This window comes from Cyanistes caeruleus, chromosome 2 (assembly GCF_971803275.1).
Source record: "Cyanistes caeruleus chromosome 2, bCyaCae1.hap1.1, whole genome shotgun sequence".
Classification (NCBI taxonomy): Eukaryota; Metazoa; Chordata; class Aves; order Passeriformes; family Paridae; genus Cyanistes; species Cyanistes caeruleus.
In genome coordinates, this window is record NC_141702.1 from 102,695,751 (window position 1) to 102,715,194 (window position 19,444).

A 19,444-nucleotide genomic window follows, 5' to 3' on the forward strand; every position below is an offset into this window, starting at 1 on the left:
GCAGACAAAGCACAAAGGCACACTGTTTAGCTGATGCATTTTATTCTACAGTGAGATCTGAGTTAGATTCTATCTTGGGCTGATAAAGGAGTATATATTTCTTCAACAAATAGACCTTGTGCCCCTCCAAATGACAGCACATGCTGCAAGCTGACTGTACTGGGCTGGAATTAGACTGCCACACTATTTACAACAAATAAGCCTTGAATTGAATCTCCCCTGCCGGGTACCCAAAGGTACAAACAGACTGGCTGGATTAGGAAATTCACAGCCTAAAAGTCAGTCAGAGCTTCTGCATTTTAAGATCTATTGGGGTGTCTGATATCCTCCCTAGGGAAATTATATAACCTCCATTGTTGGGGGTCGTGGAAGAACAGGAAAGCAAAAAGGTGCAATCAGAAAATTTGCTGCAGAAAACAGGGTTGCTCCCTTGCCATTCTGATATTAATGTGCTCAGGATGGATTCTGCTCTGATTTGCTCCCATGTGACAATGCAGTGCTGCACCTGCCTCAGCAAGCTTGTCCCATGGTAAAACAGGTGTGACAAAACCAGGATATGGCATGTGTGTGTGCCTGAGGCACCTTACCTTGGGGCTGAGCAAAGCAGCTGTGATAAAAGTAAAATTAATTGTAATGTTATCTCTATCCTTAATTAAGAAACATCAGCACCCAGGCTGCAGTCAGTCAGGACAGGAAACTGAAATCTCAAAGTACTGAATGGAAAAATATATTGTGGCCCAAATGACAGTAAAATTCATGCCACTCTAAATATAAAATTTTAAAAGGTGTTGTCACTACTACACTCCCAAGATTCCAAAATAGGTGAAGCCCAGACAGTTTCTGAGAGATTTTGAAACTTCTGTGTCCTTACTTTAGTCGGCATCCCCACCTTTTCAAGACTCTCAGATAGGTACCAAATTCTGGTGTGATTTCAAGCTGAGCAACCTCAGAGTCAAAGCAGAGGTATAATGGTTTGTCCCTGCTTTAACTCCCAGGAACAGGACTGGTTTGTATATTTTACTTAGGTCCTGGAACCATTGGTAGGATCAATTTGAGAAAAACTGTCTTGCAAAATGACGTGGATATGGCTTGCATTGGGCTGCTCAGAGTTAAACCAAGGGCTGTTGTCTCTGATGAGAAAGCTCCGCCTGAGGCAGGTATTAATGCCTGCTGGAAAGTATGGATCAATATCCAACCTTGGTAATAAATTAATAGTGTTTTATTCCAACTGATTTAGTATCTCTCCTAAATGTGCTTTGTGATTGGATTAACTGCATTGTCCCAATTTAATTTTTAATAGATTCCAAAATACACAAAAGAGAGAGAAGCAGGGGCATGTAAAAACCTACTTATCACTCCAAGATCCAGTCCATTCTACTTCACCCCAGGGATTCCTAAGCCTCACTAGTCTCTCTGGCCGTCCTCGGTAATATACCTAAAAGATCCACAACAAACAGAGCCTGAGAACTTCCATTATTCCATCATCAGAGGGCAATTGCTTTTCAGATAGGATAAAACATGATTTGTACTTGAGTGATGCAGTCCATTACAATTTGCAATAGTTAAAAGACACCTAGATGCCTTTCACTCTTATTTTACATTATCCTGTGCCACCAAGTGAGCCATTAGCTGCAGCACTCACCATTTCATATAATGTCAGCAACCCACAAGGAAAATCATCAGCTACAAACCAGCAGAATATCTGCATCCTCAAAAGCGGGAAACATTGCACAACACAGTAAGATTGGAAGGAGGTTATCTGGCATGGATGTCTGTAATTATTCCACTTTCAGAGGAGCAGGGATACCTGGGGCTCGCTCTGAAGATGAGACTCACAGCAGAGTTCATCAAAGAGGCTTTTACTCTTTTCCCATCTGACTGGGAAAGTGCTTGCTCCCACCTCACACAACATAAACACGTGGGGAATGGCTGCCTGTACCCTGAATTTTGGTAACAGCTTAGCCCACCTTTACACTTTGTACCCCAGTCTGTGGGTACCATACAAGTGGCAAACTGCACAGTGTGCTCCACACCACTACCTGTACAGAGCTTCCAGCCTGACTGAGTACTACAGGTACTCTTTTCTGTATGACTGTCTATAGGGTGGGAACATTTTTATGGTCAGTCACTGAAAGACATCAGAACGTTGAAGGTACTGCAGTGTTGCAACCCCAAGCTGGTTTGCATGATGGGCCCAGAGAGGCTGCCTTACCTCCTCTGCTCCAGTGATAGAGTAAGCATGTCCTTTTACCAGCTTCAGACTTGTGATTGCTTCTATTTCAGCTGTAGCAGTTATCTGGAGCAATGAAAGAATGCACATTTATGATTATGTATTGTGTATGAACTGAGATTTCATAAGCAAATTAATATGGGGGAAGATATCCAAAATGGTGTGCACAATGAATACCAATATTCTTGATGCAAAGTATATTAAATTAAGGTGAGATCCACAGCAAAAGCTGCAGTTTCATGCCCCTTAATATGCAGTCCAAGCACAGAAGAAATTCAAGGATGTACAATGAAATCTAAATCTAAATCCAATTCCCAGCTCAGGTGACAAACCCAGTCACCTGCAAAGACAGGTTCACATGAACTCAGATTTATCTTGTCTCAGTCAAGATCCAGTATATCAAAATTAGAACTCTGGTAATTCTAAACGCCACAATGCAAGCAAGATAATGAAACAGGATGTGAAAGGTGTGAAGTTTCCAAAATATGTTCAAACATCATCTGTAACTTGAGAATGTTTGTATTACAGGTGTCAGTAATTTTAAGGACTGAAAGCCAAAGCCAGAATCAGACTACAGGCAACAACAAAGTGTCTCAGTGAGTTTGGCAATGGAGTGTCTGGAGCTGAAACAAAATTTGAATGAGAAAAGATATTGAGAGAATGGAGTTCCAGAAGACCAGTATGCTGTTCACAGCTCCAAGTACTATCACATGCTGTCGTGTAAATAGGGAGACATGATGAGCTTCGGTTATTTAGAACCTTGTCCAAATTTTTTGATACTGAAATCAATAAAGATCTCACATTAATTCAGTTTGCTCTTATTATCTGACCTTCCTACCTATATCTTACATTGGTCTGGGCTTTTGTCACAGTATGAGCCAGAGCCCTGAGAAGTGGAGCAAGGAGAGTAAAGCTTTGTCAGCCTCTTACATCGATGGAGCAGCCAAGCAGTGACCCAGCTCTCAGGGCCTTCTGGATGATTTGGTACAGGTTTGAAGGAGCCCTCCGCAGCTCATAGGATTCAGAGATGCCTCCAGTAAAATCCTCAAAGCCCTCCACAGTGGACCCTCCTGCTAGAGCTTCGTAAGAGCCATTCAACCTGGAGGAGAAATGACAAGAGCTACACGAGGGTCCATCTCCACCTGCAAGGACAAGGTATCACAGGAAGAAGCGTTTATCATTTAGTATCTCTTAATTTGGTTGGTCAATGTGACCTGGGGCAAGGAAATTCAAGCCCCTTGAAATACAGCTGGCAACACCCTTTATGGACCCAGAGGGAGCTGTAAATGCTGGGTGGGAGGGAGGCTGCCTTAGAATGAAGTGTGTTGTGATTGACACCCCTGGTCTGGGCCACCATCAGGGGCACAGCCAGGGGCACAGATCCCGCCCAGCCCCGTACTTGGCGTAGGCCTTCTCCAGCAGCGCGCTCCAGAACTCATTGCCTTCCTCCGAGTGCACGAAGACCAGCTTCCCGTTCTTGGTGGGCAGCCTGTCGTCCACCACCACGTCCACCCACTCCCCATACTGCCAGAACTGAGGGAAAGAAGAAAGGAGAAGATGATGGAGGCTGGTGTGCCCATAATAGCTCCACGCTACCATCCTCCTACCCCTTCACCTGCCATCACTTCCCCCTGCATAAGCCACTGTAAGGTTTTACTCCCATGCTGGATTCCACTCCTTTGTAACAGAGACAAACTCCTCCTGGCTCTGTGGATCATGCAGCAGGCTTCTTAATGCTACATCAAATTTTGCTGATAGGAAATATTAACAGCATCTTGTTGTACATAGCATCAAAGCCACCGTCTGAACATGTAAACTGAGTTTACATGGTGGACAGCCCAGAAAGCCAGCATGGAGATAGGAGACTCTGGACTATCTCAAGGCTCAAACCTTAAGGAAAAAAAAAATATGCCTGTGAAAATGCCTGTAAGGAGAGGTCATCTAAAGGGGAAGCGCTCAATAGTGCTAATCCCTTCCAAAAATACTAGGAAATGCGTGAAACACTGCTAGTGCTAAATTTTGGTCTCAAAGCTAAAAATGTTTACTCCAGGATTTGCTGCATTCCTGAAAGGAGAGATGATAATTCACACCATAGCGCTCAAAGGTGAGCTGGTGGAAGGTCTAGAAAATGTGTTCTAAAACTTCTGTCCTCACAACTTCTCCCATCTGAGCCTAGCCTCCAGTCAAAGCAGGCTGGCTAAATCCCAACACTCTGGATCCACAGGCAAGCACATAAAGGCAAAGCAGGGAGGGAAAGGGAGGAAGGAGAAGGAACCACACCAGGCTGAATTCACCCTCCATAGTTGGCTGCAACAGAAATTGGTCTGGGCTCGTGCAGCCTGATGGTTCGGCTCAGTTTACAAAATCTGCAGAACTCCCCAGAGCCCCATCAGCTGTAAGACAGCAGAGCCTCATCAGTGAGCAGGTCTCATTTAACATTAATTTAACTCTGTTTTTATTTTCTTTCTCTCTCCCCCATGAATTTCATGTTCACATTGTAACTGTTATTTCATGTGTTACAAACAAACAAACAAAAAAAAACCAACCAAAAAAAAAAAAATTAAAAGCTGCTTCTAGTTAAATGCTAGCATTTTCCTTTTTTAATCCTCAATCCCTGATTATACAAGTACCTGGAAATGAAAGATTCCAGCATAGTCCTTCTGGAAACTCTGAGACTTGGGAACAACACGGAACAGAATATCTGGATTCAAAGTGAGAGATGCAATGGCAGCTAGGAGCCAGCAGTCACCTAAAACCACACAAGGCAGAAAAGTTAATTAATAACTCTATTAAGTCACTCTCTCACCTGGACTAAAATGCCAGCACTAAAAGCTATGCCAGACTCAGTCCTGGTTCAGCAATCCATTCTTGTTATTTCTGTCTTTTGTTCATTTTCCACTCACCCAAACCACACAGGTATCCTGGGGCCTCTGAGGCTGGCCAAGGTAGTAATTTCAATGGTCCAGTTTGTGTTTTGATTTTGTAATGAAGCTGTGAAAACAGGCTGCTTTACCTAAGCTTGTTCATGCCCTCAGGAGATCAAGAACACAGCCAGAAGGAGAAGGCATTTGATGTAGGTGGGTTGCAAAGCATGGCTGGGCAGGACAGAGTTAATGATCTGTGGTACTTTAAGTAGGCTCAAGCCACCACACCTAGGACAGACAAGGCCTCAGAAGATGTCCAGGAGAGGGCAAAAGTTCTGGATTGATAGAAGGATGGTGGGACTTCTATCTTTTGGAGAAGATGCAATGGATAGCAGGAAATTTGTGGGCCTGTTCCTCCTCAGCCCTTTCTTTGAAGGTCTGAACTTGAATCTAAAGCTATTGCCAGATATTTGCAGTCTAATGGAAGCTGAAGTCTCCTGGGACCTTTGTGAGGAGGAGAGTCCTTTCCTTGGCCTTGGCTGGGCTTGCCCATCCCTCCCTGGAGGCTGTGTGCCTTGCAGCTGGAGCTGTTTGCTGGGTTGGTTACCTGAGTTGGTTTATGAGGATTGGAGGCTGGGTAAGCAGAAGCCTCTGCCACACCAAAGGTGGTGCCCCTGGGAAACACAGTGGTGTTTGCACACTGCAAACAGCAGGAGGAACTTGTGTGATTCTGTTTTATTTCTGAGGTGTGCAGAAAGCCTAGCAAAACAAAACTGCTCTGAAGGTATTAACATTTTCCTGGTCTCCTGAGGATTATCTGTGCCAAGACATAGCTCCTCTAGCGAATGCATATTCTGCAGAAGGAGCTGGCATCGCAGCTCTTGCTTCAGAGGAAGTAAGTAAATTGAGAAACCAAGGAAAAAGTTTAACCTGCAGCAAGATTCAACATCCTAGAGCAGAAGTTAACTCTTTATATTGGCTTGTGATTTATGATTTAATGCCATGGTGAATACAAGTGTAAAAGCAGGATGAAGGGACTTGCCAGGTGCTCCCTGCTGCCTTCACCCCACGGGGAGGTACCCAGATGGATCCGAGGAGCTGCTTTGAGAAACCTCTGCAAAGGAGTGTCCCTGGTGTGATGACCTGTAACCACCTGAGCTGGCTGATCACATTGGGTCCAAAACCATGACACACTTTATGATGTATTGCTACCTGTTGTGGCAGCCCCAGGTCTTTCTGAAGAGGTGGGGAAATCCATTCTTACTATGAGAGGTGCTGCTTGAGCCTCCCCTCAGGATTCTCTGCCTTATCTTGGCTGCCACATCCAGAAAAGAGCATTCAGGTTGGAAGGGGACAGACAAATGGTTGGATTGCCTGCTTCTCCCCCATGCACCTGCATTTTTTATGAGAAGAGGTTAAAAAAATTTGTCCTGCTCATCCTATACAAGGGAAGTTTGAAGAGGAAGTGTGAGGCAGGTTAAATGCTACTTTGCAGAAAAGCTGTTTGAAGCAAGAGCTCTTAGTTGAAAGATAATATTTCCTTTGCAGAGAAGGAGATAAAAGGATTGTGACATGTTTAAAGTGGAAACAGGGAAAAGTTGATGCTCTGCATATAGAAAAGAAAGCCCAGAAGCCTCAGACTATAGAACATCTATGAGCAAAAACCTTCTCAAGGAAGAATCAACTTGTTGGCCTGGAAGTTTCCTCCCAGCCTTAGGCACTTACATATAAAATAAGCAAAATTATAAGACCATAAGGTGTGGCAAAAAAAAAGGCTTTAAGAACATTCGCTCCCAAAAAAATGTAGATGCAGGGAAAAAATGAGACTGAGAACACTGAGATCTGCTTTGTAGGTATTTCTTTGAGGCTTTCCTTGGTACAGTGTATGCCTTAAGCTGTTATAATTTCTGTTTTCCTTGAAGAGGTAGAAATAATGGTGATCAGTCTGGGGAATGGATTTTCAGAGGAGGAAGATGAAAAGCTGTATCAAGTCAGAACTGAAATCCTCATTTTTCTGATGCTTTGGCTGTCCCTGGCATGCTGTGAAGTGCAGAAAATTGCTTCTGAGAAGGTGGCAAGGTGAGTGTCCCCGGTGTTCCGGCTGTGTCCCTCCACCCTGTAAGACCAGAGAAGGTCTGCAGCAGCGACAAATTGGTGCTGTCCCAGTGTGCAACATCTGGAACAGTTCCCCCTAAAATCTTGGCCAGGATTTTAAAGCCAGTGAGTGAGAAACTACTCCAGGTTTTGCTGAGGATGGTGTATGTTGGATGAACAATTAGGCAGAACGTTTGATGAAATGAGGGGGGTTTCCTTAAATATGTTGTTTACTTCCTGCCTCAGAGCTAAACAATTTCAGACTCTCAGCCCAGAGGATGCTAAATGCAGCATGAAATCCTTTAAGGTGCCTTTCTTACAGCTTGAATTAACTTCTTAGCGCTTGGGAGAGTGAGCGACGTGGGTGCTGCCACACCAATGCAGTCTGGCCTCCAGGGAAGCATTTCAGGGCATGCCTGCTCAAAGCACGCCTGGGAAGAATTCTGCTGGAAGAATTGCAGTGGTGAACTTGGCCTTCTAAGCAGCCATGCCTCCCTCCAACACTGCAGAGTCCTGTCTCCAGACCTTACTTTCTGGGGCCCAGTATCTTTGACTAAACTTGTGCCAGCCAAAAGGAACCAGCTGGGAATTGGTTGCTGCGCAGCAGCTTGATAAAAATGGAAGTGTGTCTGAATGTAGATGGCTCGGGGGCATCTTTGTATAGCAGAGATGCACGACATCCCAGCTCCTGTGATATTTACTTTCAGAGGATGTAGGAATCTGTCCATATGAAGGAGCTTCCATGATGGGGCCTAAACGGCACAGCTGGCCTCTCACCTTCTTGTACACCGTAATGGGATCCTGGCCTATTAATAACCTTTCTAATCCCTACTGGATAATATATGACTAATTCTAAAAGAGTCCAGTTTGCCACTTCCTGTCCCCTTTTTCAAAGTTCAACATCATTTTGCCAGCAGCAAGTTTCAGAGTTTAGCTTGTGGTTGTGCCTACAGGACAGCACAAGAGCACGAGCTCCCCAGAAAGGCACCTTATAGGTGGTAGGACCTTCAAACTTGTTCTGGTTCAGCTGAAGGTTATAAGTAATCTTTCACACTGTGAGGAAACTATTTCATTCCATTCCTAAAAAGGGAAATTATTGAGGGAGAGAAAAAGAGGCTGATTGACCAATTAATTAGAATGTATTTCAAATAGGCTCATAGTCAGAAAAATGACAATATCAAAAAGCATTTCTGCTCACCATATGGATTTAAAGTTGCAGCATTTTCGCTTATTAAAATTACTATTTTTTACCAAAAAAAGCTTTCTCAGTATTAGCCCTGCAAGGCTAAATCCCTTATGGACACATATCACTGCTTCTGTTCAGTCTCATATTTCATGAGCAAAAGTTTCAGACAAGTGCCAATTACAGTGTTTACTGCTGCTGCTGAATGTCCTGAAAAAAAAGCCAGCTTGATTTCTGGATCTGAAGTCATTTGAAATGGTGGTAAAGTAAAATTTGGGGTTTTTTTCTGTTGAGTTCTTTTTAATTTAAGTGATCCTGACCTTGAGTTTGGGGTGGAAAGGGTAAACATGAAGCCTAGCTGTGCCTATCTCCTGTTTATATACAGATAGATAGATAGATAGATAGATAGATAGATAGATAGATAGATAGATAGATAGATAGGTACATGTGTGATCTTGGAGAATTTGACTGTTAGTGCACTTGAAATAGAATCCCTTGCTGCTCACAGATGTCCTGAGTTGGCTTATGTTCTCAGTGCTACCCAGGCAGCTCCTGGTTTACAGAGATAATCAAATTGCTGCAGCGAATAACGAATCCTTGGTGACCCAGCAGCTCAGCAACTCCTCCGTATTGATGATGTTTACCCAAGCATGCTCCACTTGCAGAGGCCATAAAATAAATGAGAAATTTGATTAGTTTCGGTTGCTCCAGAGCTGTGCTCAGTTTCTGTTTAGCTACCATCCAAGTGTCTAGACAGAGAGCATCTAAACTCTCCTTTGACCTAGAGATGGCAAGTTTCAGCCAAAAGTCCAAGTGTCTGGTTCCAGGATGCATTGGACAGCACAGAGGCATTTCTGTCCTGACTCTGTTCTGGCTTGTTGCTGTTTCAGCAATGCCTGGTGTTCAGAAAGGATCCAAACACAGTGCTGTGGCTTCCTGAATTGCCAAGCAGCTCTGACTCTCAGCTTTAGTCTCTGCTAAAAGGAAGCTCTTGTTCAGAGCTTGTAGTACCTGGGTCATCACACCAGACAACAAGGAAGCACTGACCCACTAGCTTTTGATTTATGGCAATGCAGGTTGCCTCTGCTTTGAGATTTCTAAAGACTTTCCGAGATTTTCCTATGGAAATTAATTTTGTTCTGCAGCTGCGTATGGAAAAGCAAAGGAGAAACTAGCAAAGGAACAGGCTTTCTTCTCCTTGGGGTCTCAGAGTTGTTAGTGAATGTATTTTTTTTATCAATGGGATATATTCAGTAGAACCAGGATCTCCAGTATCCCTGAGCCCATGGGATTGAATGTCAGAAGGGCCATGTACTAATGTCTACAGCAAAAATAAGTGAACAAGCCCAGTACTATTACGTTCTCTCCTGCCTACAACCACTTCAAAGGCTCCCTCAACAGGTATCAGATCTATGTCAGAGCTGTCAGGCTTTGGTTTGTTCTCCAGGATATCTGTAATCTCCCCAGATCTGCCTGTAGGACAAGGCATGCACAAAGCACATGTGGGGTGGGCTCTTGGGCAGGTGTGAGCTGGTGCCTTGGCTTCAGGGAACTCCTCCAGCTGCCAGCCCAGGCCCTGGGAGCTGCCGTGCCTGGAGTGGCCTCTGGGCGTTCAGAACAAAAGGAAACTCATGAATATAAATAGTGTGGATCTGGAAAGCTAATATTAAACTGAGGGGGTTTCAGTACGTTTTATATTATTTAAATTAAATTTTATGCTGCTTACTTCTTAAGAACTTCTGCAAACAGTCCTCAGGTTAACTTATTCAGATAGCAGCAAGAAAACTTCATAAGTCACCTTTAATACCTAAGACTGTGACTAAATTTCAGGTTGTTACTAGGCTATCAAAAAGATATGGTTCAAAGAACATTTAAAACATTTCAAGACTTTCAAGTCCCCATCAAACTTCCCAAGCTGATATTCATCTAGCTTACACTGTTGTCAAAGAAATAAGTTTAATGGAGTGAGACCAGCTCTGGGTTTTCTTGTTCCTTTTGTTCATATAAACCCAGACCTGCAGTGTTATTTTTAAAAGAAAAGAAATATGTCAGAGAATATTATTAAAAATGGGCTCTATTTCCCTAAAGGATGTGTTACCCAGCCACATAGGTGACTTATGTAAATATGTAATCAGGGCTTGTTTCAATAGAAGTGTTTTACATGAGGGTTTTAGTAACAAAGACTTTGATATTCAAGGTATTGGATCAAATACCAAAAAAGCATAGAATGCCTCAGAAATGTAAAGCAAATACCTGAAGGCTAGAAGGGAAGTCCCATGACTGCAGTTTATTTTTGTGAAGGGTCAGTGTGTATAGAAGCAATTGTAAGCAGCCTTGCAGAAACAAATTGGATTATCTTCCATTATTTTTCTTTTTCTTCTTTTTTTTTCTTTTTTTTGTGTGTGTGAGAGAGAGTGAGAAAGAAAGCGAATCGAGCTCCTAATAATAGCAGAATCAGATTTTGGGGCTTTTCTTCTAGGTTTGGGATAGTTTTCAGGACCAGCCTTTAGGTTACTGCTTACCAAAAGCTGTTTTGGGAAAACCCTGAGCAAGGCATCATCCCCAGATTCATAGGATTTGTATTCAGTTTCTAGGCTAAACACAAATAATGCACTGGCCTCTCCTAGTTTAAGAACAGATCATATTTTTTCAGTCCTATAGCTTGTAAACTGTCTGGGAAAACGAGGTTTTACTTCAGGTGTATGTTTTTAAATTTTTTTATGCCATTATAGAAACTTTCCAAATAGGAGGTGACAAGAAATGTCGCTTTTACTACTTATTTGAGCCATTCTCCTGAAATACAGTAAGTGATTTCCCCATACTCTGTTCCAGCATCCACCAAATAAATATCCTGGAGCAAGTATATGATTGGGCATCTTATTTTTAGCATTTGGAGTACAAGCCCACACACCAGGGAATTTTTTAGCAATTGCTTTAATAGTGCTGTGTTTACAAGAGCAGCACTGGTATTATTTATCGCCAACGACTTGCAGAAATTGTTTCAATCTCATTTGCACAATGGATGTGCTGGAAGACCAGTGAGGTCAGGACTACTGCAGTTAGCAGCACAGGAGGGAGAAGGGCTGATTTCTCTGTGTCTAATCTATCAAATTCTCATTACAAGAGTTTCAGCCTTCTCTCCTCTCTTTGCAGTCGAGGGTTTGCTGCTGCTGTCCTCTGCAGCTGGATCTTATCAGCGAGGCAGGCAGGGAAGGCAGCTGCTGCAGCAGCTACTCCGAGGGGGAATAAAGTGCCCTTACAGCTCCCTTCTGGCCACTTGCACTGCAGCTCTGTTTAGCCAAAGGCAAGAACTGCAGAAAAATGGGTAAGGAAGGTTTTTCATGATGGATGTCTGGGAGAGGATGAGTGCTGTCTAAGAGATGCTTCCCCTGCATCAGGCCCTGATTCAGGGATCTGAGCAGCACTGCCTTTTTTGTCTGTGTGGCTGGTTCCTGGTTGCTCCTGTCCCCACCCACAGCTCTACATGAAAGCTGTTCAAGGAGAAAGGAGGGTTCAGCATGAAGGGCTTGGAACAATTTGTTTGTTGTGGATGGTATTACAAAGTTTACATTCTCTATTCATTTCTTTCTGACGTGGTCCTTGTTTCTAATTCATACTTGGACCATCCTGCTTGACACAAAATGGCAAATCATGGACCCCACCTCTCTACTAAACCAGTTCCTGCTCTGTTCCTCGGTTGTTGTGTATTTGTTTTGTGTGAAACTGAGGCAGGAACTTGCTCTGCCTCCCAAATAAAAGAACCTAAGGGCAAGGCTACAGCAGCAAACTTCCCTGGTGTCCCTTGTCCCCCGAGTCTTTGGAGCTGCTCTTGCTGGCATAGGCACAATCCCACTCTCTTGCCTCAGGGCAACTGCTCCCATGATTAGGTTGGCATCCACCTCTGTCTTAAGAGGTCAAAAGCAAACCAGTTTTCTGTTCCACATAATTACTTCCTTCCTCCAGGAGACAGTTTGGTGTCTTCCAATTTTGACATAGCTCTCACAAGCCCACAAGTACCTGTCTCAGGCAGCAGTGCTGGTATGTGAGTCCTCTTCTTGGGTATCTGTCCCTCCCTACTGATATATCTGGGAGATAGCCAATAAAATTGTCCATGTATCAAGAATTTTTAAGTGAAGCTTCATTTCTTTTTCCTCTTCCAAAACAAGATTCAGAAGCACTGTACGTACCCAGCTCTCCTTGGCAGACATCTGTTCGGGTAGCTCCTCCGATTATAAACTGAGGGTTGGCACATAATTCCTGAAAAGACACGATTTCAAAGTTTGCATCACCCTTTCTGGTCTGAAAAGTTCTCTTGTCTTGTTCCTTCTTTCAATACTCAACTTTTTTTCAATATTCAACTATTAAACCCTGTGAACACTTCTTTAAAAATATATCCTTTCCCCTCTGTCTGATTAACACGGTCCCAGAACAAAATTTCTTTGTTAAATCAAGGGCTGTGTGTGGGTTTTTCTGAGGTAAATCCTGATGCCCTTTGCTACAAGGCACTGTCAGTGATACTACCGAGGATTTTTGCTACTGTGGAGGCAGAGGTGAAAATTCACCTCAGTGTTTAGATCTTATTTCATCTTGCTGGGATTTTGATTCAAGCAGCACAAATTAGTTTGTGACTGTGGCTGTCCCTGTACCACTGGGACTGTGCTGAGTTTCCAGTGCCAACAGTGTGGAGGATGTTCCCCCACCCTGACCCTGCTTCCTGAGAGGCCAACAACACAAATGCTTTTATTAGCAACAACCCCCCTTTCTTCCTGGCCCTTTGGGGCCAGCCAAGTGGGTTATGGCAATGACTGCCACTCCTACCCCAACTCTGAGCTCTCCAACAGCTCATGGCCTACATTAGGAAGTCATTATTGTCTCTCTAGAGACAAAAGCCTTTTCTGTTTTTCGGAGAATTTTCCATGGGCTTCTGGATGGCAGCAAGGAACAGTTTATAGGAAGCCTAACTTGGCAAGCAGAGTTGAGGACAGTTTAGGCAGTCACTGGCTCTCCTCGAGAACAGCAGTTGTCAGCTCTGAGCATCCCATGGAGGGACAGAAACAACCCAGGACTTCTTTGTGTGACAAAGAGCCAATTTGTGAATCTTCCCTGCAATAGGAATCATCTCAGCTACGTCCTTCTCCTTCTATCCAGTGCAGAGGGGTCCAGCAGTAAGTGGACCCACCACACAGAGGAAGGTTTTCTGTAATTTTTTCTCTTTACTCTCCAAAGTGCTGCACCTGGTGTCAGTCAGCTGCATATGACTTATTACTCACCCAGATACCTGTCCTTCCTGAGCCACTCCCAAGTGCCACATGCACCTTTCATACAGCTGAGGTTTCCCTCAGGGGTCCCAAGGGCTGGGACATTTAACCCTGTCAGATCTCAGCCCTCAGTTATTCCTCACCCTGCTTGTGGCTGTGTCTCTTCCCACAGCAGCCTCAACAATGTTCTTGTATGACAAACCCAAATCTAATTTAATGAATTTTCTAAGGCTGATCTTCTCCAAGGATAGGCAAAGCCAAGAAAACACATCCATGGTATTTGTTGAGGAAACATCCAGGTGCCAGAGTGAGGGGCTGATGGATAAATGGGGTTGCCAGGGTTATTAAACCAGGAGATACTAAACCCGCAGATTTCTGTTTCTCACTTTTCAGGTGAAAAAATAATGATGTTTTCTGTTGAAAGCCTTGAAGTTTTCTGTTCTTCTCATTCTTCTTTCCTCCACCAGACATAAGTAATTTGGGGGGGGAAGGAATATTCTTTTTTTAATATTTCTTGATGTTGCAGAATGACTAAGGAGAAGTAAGTGGGGACAGAAATAAATGACTGAAAAATGAGAGTGCAGAAAAATCTCTGAAGCCCTAATTTTGTGACTGTATAAAAAAAATCATCATCTAATCTTTGCTGATGAAAATTACTTTCTTAGAATCAAAGGCCATTTCTAGGATATACATATTTAGGTAATAACATTTCCAATCAGCTCCTATTTAACTGTTACAGGCAGCTTGAAATGAGGCAGAGGATTCTATTTAGGTATTAGCCTGATTTCCTGAGCAGCACAGTGGCAAGACCTTTGTGTGGGTGCTGTTATAAATGATAGTCAATGGCCCCTGGGGTAGCCCATGGTCTAGCTGGATATATGTGGGGCTTTTGCATCCATTTCTGGATTGCACCCTGGATTTACAGCTCTCTGGAGTTGGGAGGGATAGGAAGAAAGCAGGTTGCCATGAAGCAGGTATCCATGAAGCAGTTACATGATTCCCTGCTTTATAGCAGGCTTAGGAGATGATGATTCCTCTTCCCACCCCCTTTCCAACCTTGCTTCTGCCACAGAAGTAAAGCAAGATATAATTAAGAAAAAAGACATACAAGTGGATATTTAAGCTCACCAGTGATTTAACCTGGATGTTCAGCTGGGCTTTGGTTAGATTTGAACCCAGTGAAACAAGCAGTTACAGAGCACTCTTACCGTGGGGCGCTTCCAGACTATCCCCTGAGTTTTGAAGGAATATGGTCCCAGGTCCCGGTAGCCCAGAGCAGAAGGACAGGCTGGGAACTCCTCATCCTTGAACAGTGTGCCAGTCTGCAGGCACTGCTGTTTCAGGGCTTCATAGTCCTGCTTCAAATACTTGATGGCATTCCTGTTGGATCCGAGCCCATCCGCTGCTGCTCGTTCTTGGCATAGCCTCGCCGTGACCCTGGACATGCTGCCCACCCTCCCAGTGTGTGCTGCAGCTCTGCTTTTCCTCCAGGGCAAAGAGAGGAGGTGAATAGGGCAGGCAGCAGGCTTGGGTGGAGCCAAGGACTGCCCCAAGTGCTCCAGCAGCCCTGGAGGGAGGAGGCACCAGGAGAGCAAATATGAGAATTTACCGGGGAGACAGGCGGGAGCCACAGCCATCGCGGCTGGGATTATGGGCACTGCTGGCTGCTACTCCCATGGTATTTGCTTTTTTTACTGTCCCTTTTTAAAATACTCTTTTAGCAGGAAACCAGTGAGAACTTTTTTGCATGCACACCTGTTACCCTGTTAGATAGAACGAGACCGTGTGCATTCCGTGTGCCAAAAGTCAGGTTTAAGGATCAGCCCTTCAAAAATCCAGGTGAAGATGGTTCAAAACTCCTTTCCTCCTTCTGAAATCAGACTCAATGCTGTTGGAGGGTTGTGCAGCCACAAAACCTGAAGCTGGATATCTTGCTACAGCTTACATGGCTGTGGAGATGCCATGGAGTTTTAAAGCTAGGGAAAACTGAACCCACTTCTACCTTAAACAGTGAGTTTTCTTTAAAAGACCCCTTTCTTTGGTACTCTCAAAGTGCTATGAAGTGATAATTTAATTTATTAGCAACAGGAGATGTGAAGTTGACAGAGCTAGAGCTGGTCATGTACAGGGGCAAGGACACAACCCAGGAACATGACCTAGGCCAAAACCAGGGAATTGTTTCACCACATTGGTGGGAAGCTGGTAAACCCTGCTACCCCTTCTCCAGTGTCACCTTGGGCAGAAGTCACTAAAACATCCCCATCTATAAAAACAGGGTCTTGTCACAGCTAGTGAGAGATTACCCATCATATTTACAGTCTGCTGGTGGTGTTTCCTGCATATAAAATGTTTACAGGCAGAAAACAAAGAAAGCCTTGGGTGCGAAAGGTTTTATAGACTTTAGGAAAGAGTGGTTCCTGTTCTATTAGGAGAAAAACTCCATTTCCACCCTAGCAGCCCCATTTTGTACTGACACAGGGGTCCACACCTCCCTGATAAGGTGGCTGCCTTTGTAGGTTTAGGAACTGCAGGAGGAAATATTTTCCGTGAAGCACAGCTGCTCCCTGCTGTCATCCTGTGTACTGGCTGGGGTTCCCCAGCAAAGCCACCACGTGTCCAGCCCAGAGCTGGGCAAACAGTAACACTGCTTGACAAGGAGCATGTCTGATGACTGCCTCTAGGTAAATTTAGACAGAAGGTGTGGGGAAGGGAAGAGAGAATTTTTAAGGAATGAAACCTGGTGAGATAAGGAGTCCAAACAGAGGCTAGCCAGGTTGCTTGTCTGCAAATATTTGAAGAGAGTGAATGCAAAGGCAGAAACAAAATTACTTTGTCAGTTCCAGGCAGTGAAGGCTGGGCCAAGGGAATCAATATATCAGTTAACCCAAAATTAAACTAATTCTGTTGAAATTGAGTAAAGGAAAAGGGTGGCCAGCATTTTATCCCTGTTGCATTTCAGTACTTCCAGGCATGTCTGAGTACTGAACCAGAGTGAGGAGTAGAATAACAAAAGGTTGAGGGGAGGGGTTTTCTTTCCAGGATGGATTTGTTTTCCTGTCAAATAGACCCACTCAGGGGTACCCACTTTCTTTGCTCATGAGGCAGAATACTGCTTTCTTCCCCCATCCTGCATCAGTGCCTTGTGCTGAAATTTCCTTTCTTCCTGTGGTCTGGAGGAATTCTCCCACTTGGTGTGACTGCTGTAAGCTGCAAGTTTGGCAACGTTGTTGATGGAAAAGCACAGGGCTCCAGCAGCTGGAAAAGGTCATTTTGAACAATTGGAATATTTTGTTTTCCATGTGCTTTTTCAGACATACACTCAATATTCTATGTGCTCTGTAACTCCAGTTGCCACTAGATGTGAGCAAGCACAGCAGAGATGAACCCACCCGAGTGTAACAGGGAAAGACATACAAAAGGTAGGAGCACCTCCCCTGTGGAGACAGGCTGAGAGAACTGGGGTTTGTCAGTCTGGAGAAGAAAAGACTCCAGAAATATCTCAGAGCACTTTCCAGTTCCTAAAGGAGGCTACCGGAAAGCTAGAGAGGGAATTTTTACAGGATTTGCAGTGATAAGACAAATGGGAATGTATCTTCAGACTGACCAAGGGGAGGTTTAGATAAAACATTAAGTAGAAATTCTTCAGTATAAGTGTGGTAGTGCTCTGGACCAGGTTTCCCTGAGAGGCTGTGGATGTCTCATCCCTGGAAGTGTTCAAGGCCAGGTTGGATGAGCCTTTGGGCACCCTGTTGTAGTGAAAGGTACCCCTGCCCATGGTAGGGAAGTTGGATCAAGATTATATTTAGGGTCCTTGCCAAAACAAGCCATTCTATAATACAATCAGATTTTAATAATTAATTTCAGATTTCACATTTGGAAAGAGGCTGAGGACAGCCCTTTTCTCTGGGGGAGGCTTGGACCAGGTGGCCACCCAGTGTGTCCACCACAGCTATTTGATTCTAGTGATCTGTCACAGCACTTCAAATTCATTTTCCAAGCCTGATTAGCAGCATCATGATTTATTTTGTGTAGAATGTGATACACAAGCACCATCTAGAGGATATAAAGGAGATAATAATGACTATAGTTGACTACAGCAACAGCTGACAGCTGTATTATAGGAGGAAAAAGTTTTAAGGTTCACCACGACTCAAAAACTGCTGCTGAAGTGGCATTAACCCTTAGGGTTAAAAGTTATAGCAATTATTCTGACTTATGTTGCTTCTAGGATTTGCATATTTTTGCCTGGCTCATCTTCCTTTCCCTCTTTCCCTTTCTTGATGATAGCAAGGGGATGAGGGGAATAAGGAAGAACCAATTAAACTGGCAAAATGCATCACCTGGGTTTCAAAGAAGAGGCAGAAAATTCCACACAGTCAGGACAGTTCTGTATATGGGGAAATCTTTAGAAGAAAATAACTGCCAATTACCCAGCAGTTTCAGATACATTTCTGATATAGTGCATTAGAGAGAAATGAAAGGGCTCTCCTGTACTGCAACAGTTGGCTAATGAGGATTAAATCTGCTTTGCTGTCCTGTAGACCCTGCAGCATGAAAAGAGATCAGTTTCATTCTGAGAGCTTGCCTTCTTGTATTCTAGATGTACAGGTTCCTACCCACCCTATTACTGTGAAAATGGAGTGACTATCGATAGCAAGGCCATTGGGAGCTATGAAATTTCCTAAATGTTTGTCTCTAAGATTATTGTTTTAGAGGTTGAAATGTTTCATCTGAGTGTTTGGAGAGGGAGAGGTTGCTACAAGCTGCAGCCTGGCAGGTTTCCTATTGGGAAACACATCTGAAATTAGCTCTGATCCTGCTTGGTTGTTTAATAAAAGCCATAAAATTGTTGGTGCCTGAGGAGGAAGATGATATCCTGCAGAGGTAATGCCTGCACCCCACATGTGAAGCTCCACAACATGAGTTGGGCTGATCCAGAATGATGGTTCAGCACTGGGAAGGGTAGCTGGATCTTGCAGGATGACCCAGGTCTCTCTGACACGTCACACTGAACTGGCCAGGGCTGGAGCCACCTTGTGATATTGGGGAAAGCTCAGAACCTCTGTAGATCCCAGCCTCAAACAGGAAAGCAATTCCCTTCCTCACCAAACATCACTACTGCTACTGCAAGCCTCTTCCCCTGGGAAACCTAATGAGGATGGGACAGTTCCTGGGAAGGAGAACAGGAGCCCAGAAGGTGGATGGGCCTATTCCTCCCTTCCTGAGCTGTTGGCCATTTGTTCCCCCATATCCATATACAGTGAAAGGACAGGGAAGAGAGAGGGAGGAGGGATGATGCAAGGCAGAGCAGTTCTAAATTACTCACAACTGCTGAGTGTGGTCATAGGGAAGGATAAGTTCATCCTGTCTGAAATTCCATGCTGTGAATGGCAGCTGGATGCTCTTTATCAGGAACCAGAATGAGCTGCTGCAGCAACAGCTGAAACCACTCACTTGCAAAATGTGAGAGTTGGTGACTTCTTTGAAGAGCTGCAGGTGTGCAGGGAGATGAAGAAGAAATCAGATTTCTTTTTCCTCCTGAAATTGCCTGGTTTGAGGGCGATACAAGTGGGTAGCTATTCATGGAACTGCTACTTTCACTTAAGAGCATTACACTGATCTCACAGACAAATGGAAATCACCTCTTTCTTTAAAGAAAATGGGCATATTGTGTGAGTATGTAGAAAATGAAGGAACTGGCTCACATAGTGCTCAAAAGAACTTCCTTCCTTCCTTCAAACTGTGGGCTCCCATCCACATCAGCTGCTGGGCTGGAAGTGGAAGTAGTTGACTTGTTGACTCCCCTGGCTGCAGG

General features: G+C 44.1%; 1 protein-coding gene across 1 annotated transcript in view; it reads right to left on the reverse strand.

The window, feature by feature from the left end:
• Positions 1–15,836, reverse strand: part of CAPN8 (calpain 8) — a 30,525-nt gene extending 14,689 nt beyond the window's left edge. Inside the window, exons 1-7 of the mRNA XM_086878855.1 lie at positions 14,838–15,836; positions 12,559–12,628; positions 4,861–4,979; positions 3,630–3,763; positions 3,161–3,329; positions 2,213–2,296; positions 1,350–1,435 (exon numbers count right to left, since the gene is read on the reverse strand). Of these exons, the coding sequence (XP_086734981.1) occupies positions 1,350–1,435; positions 2,213–2,296; positions 3,161–3,329; positions 3,630–3,763; positions 4,861–4,979; positions 12,559–12,628; positions 14,838–15,266 (1,091 nt within the window). The 5' untranslated portion in view covers positions 15,267–15,836. The remainder of the gene's footprint in view (positions 1–1,349; positions 1,436–2,212; positions 2,297–3,160; positions 3,330–3,629; positions 3,764–4,860; positions 4,980–12,558; positions 12,629–14,837) is intronic.
• Between the last annotated feature and the right edge of the window lie 3,608 nt (positions 15,837–19,444).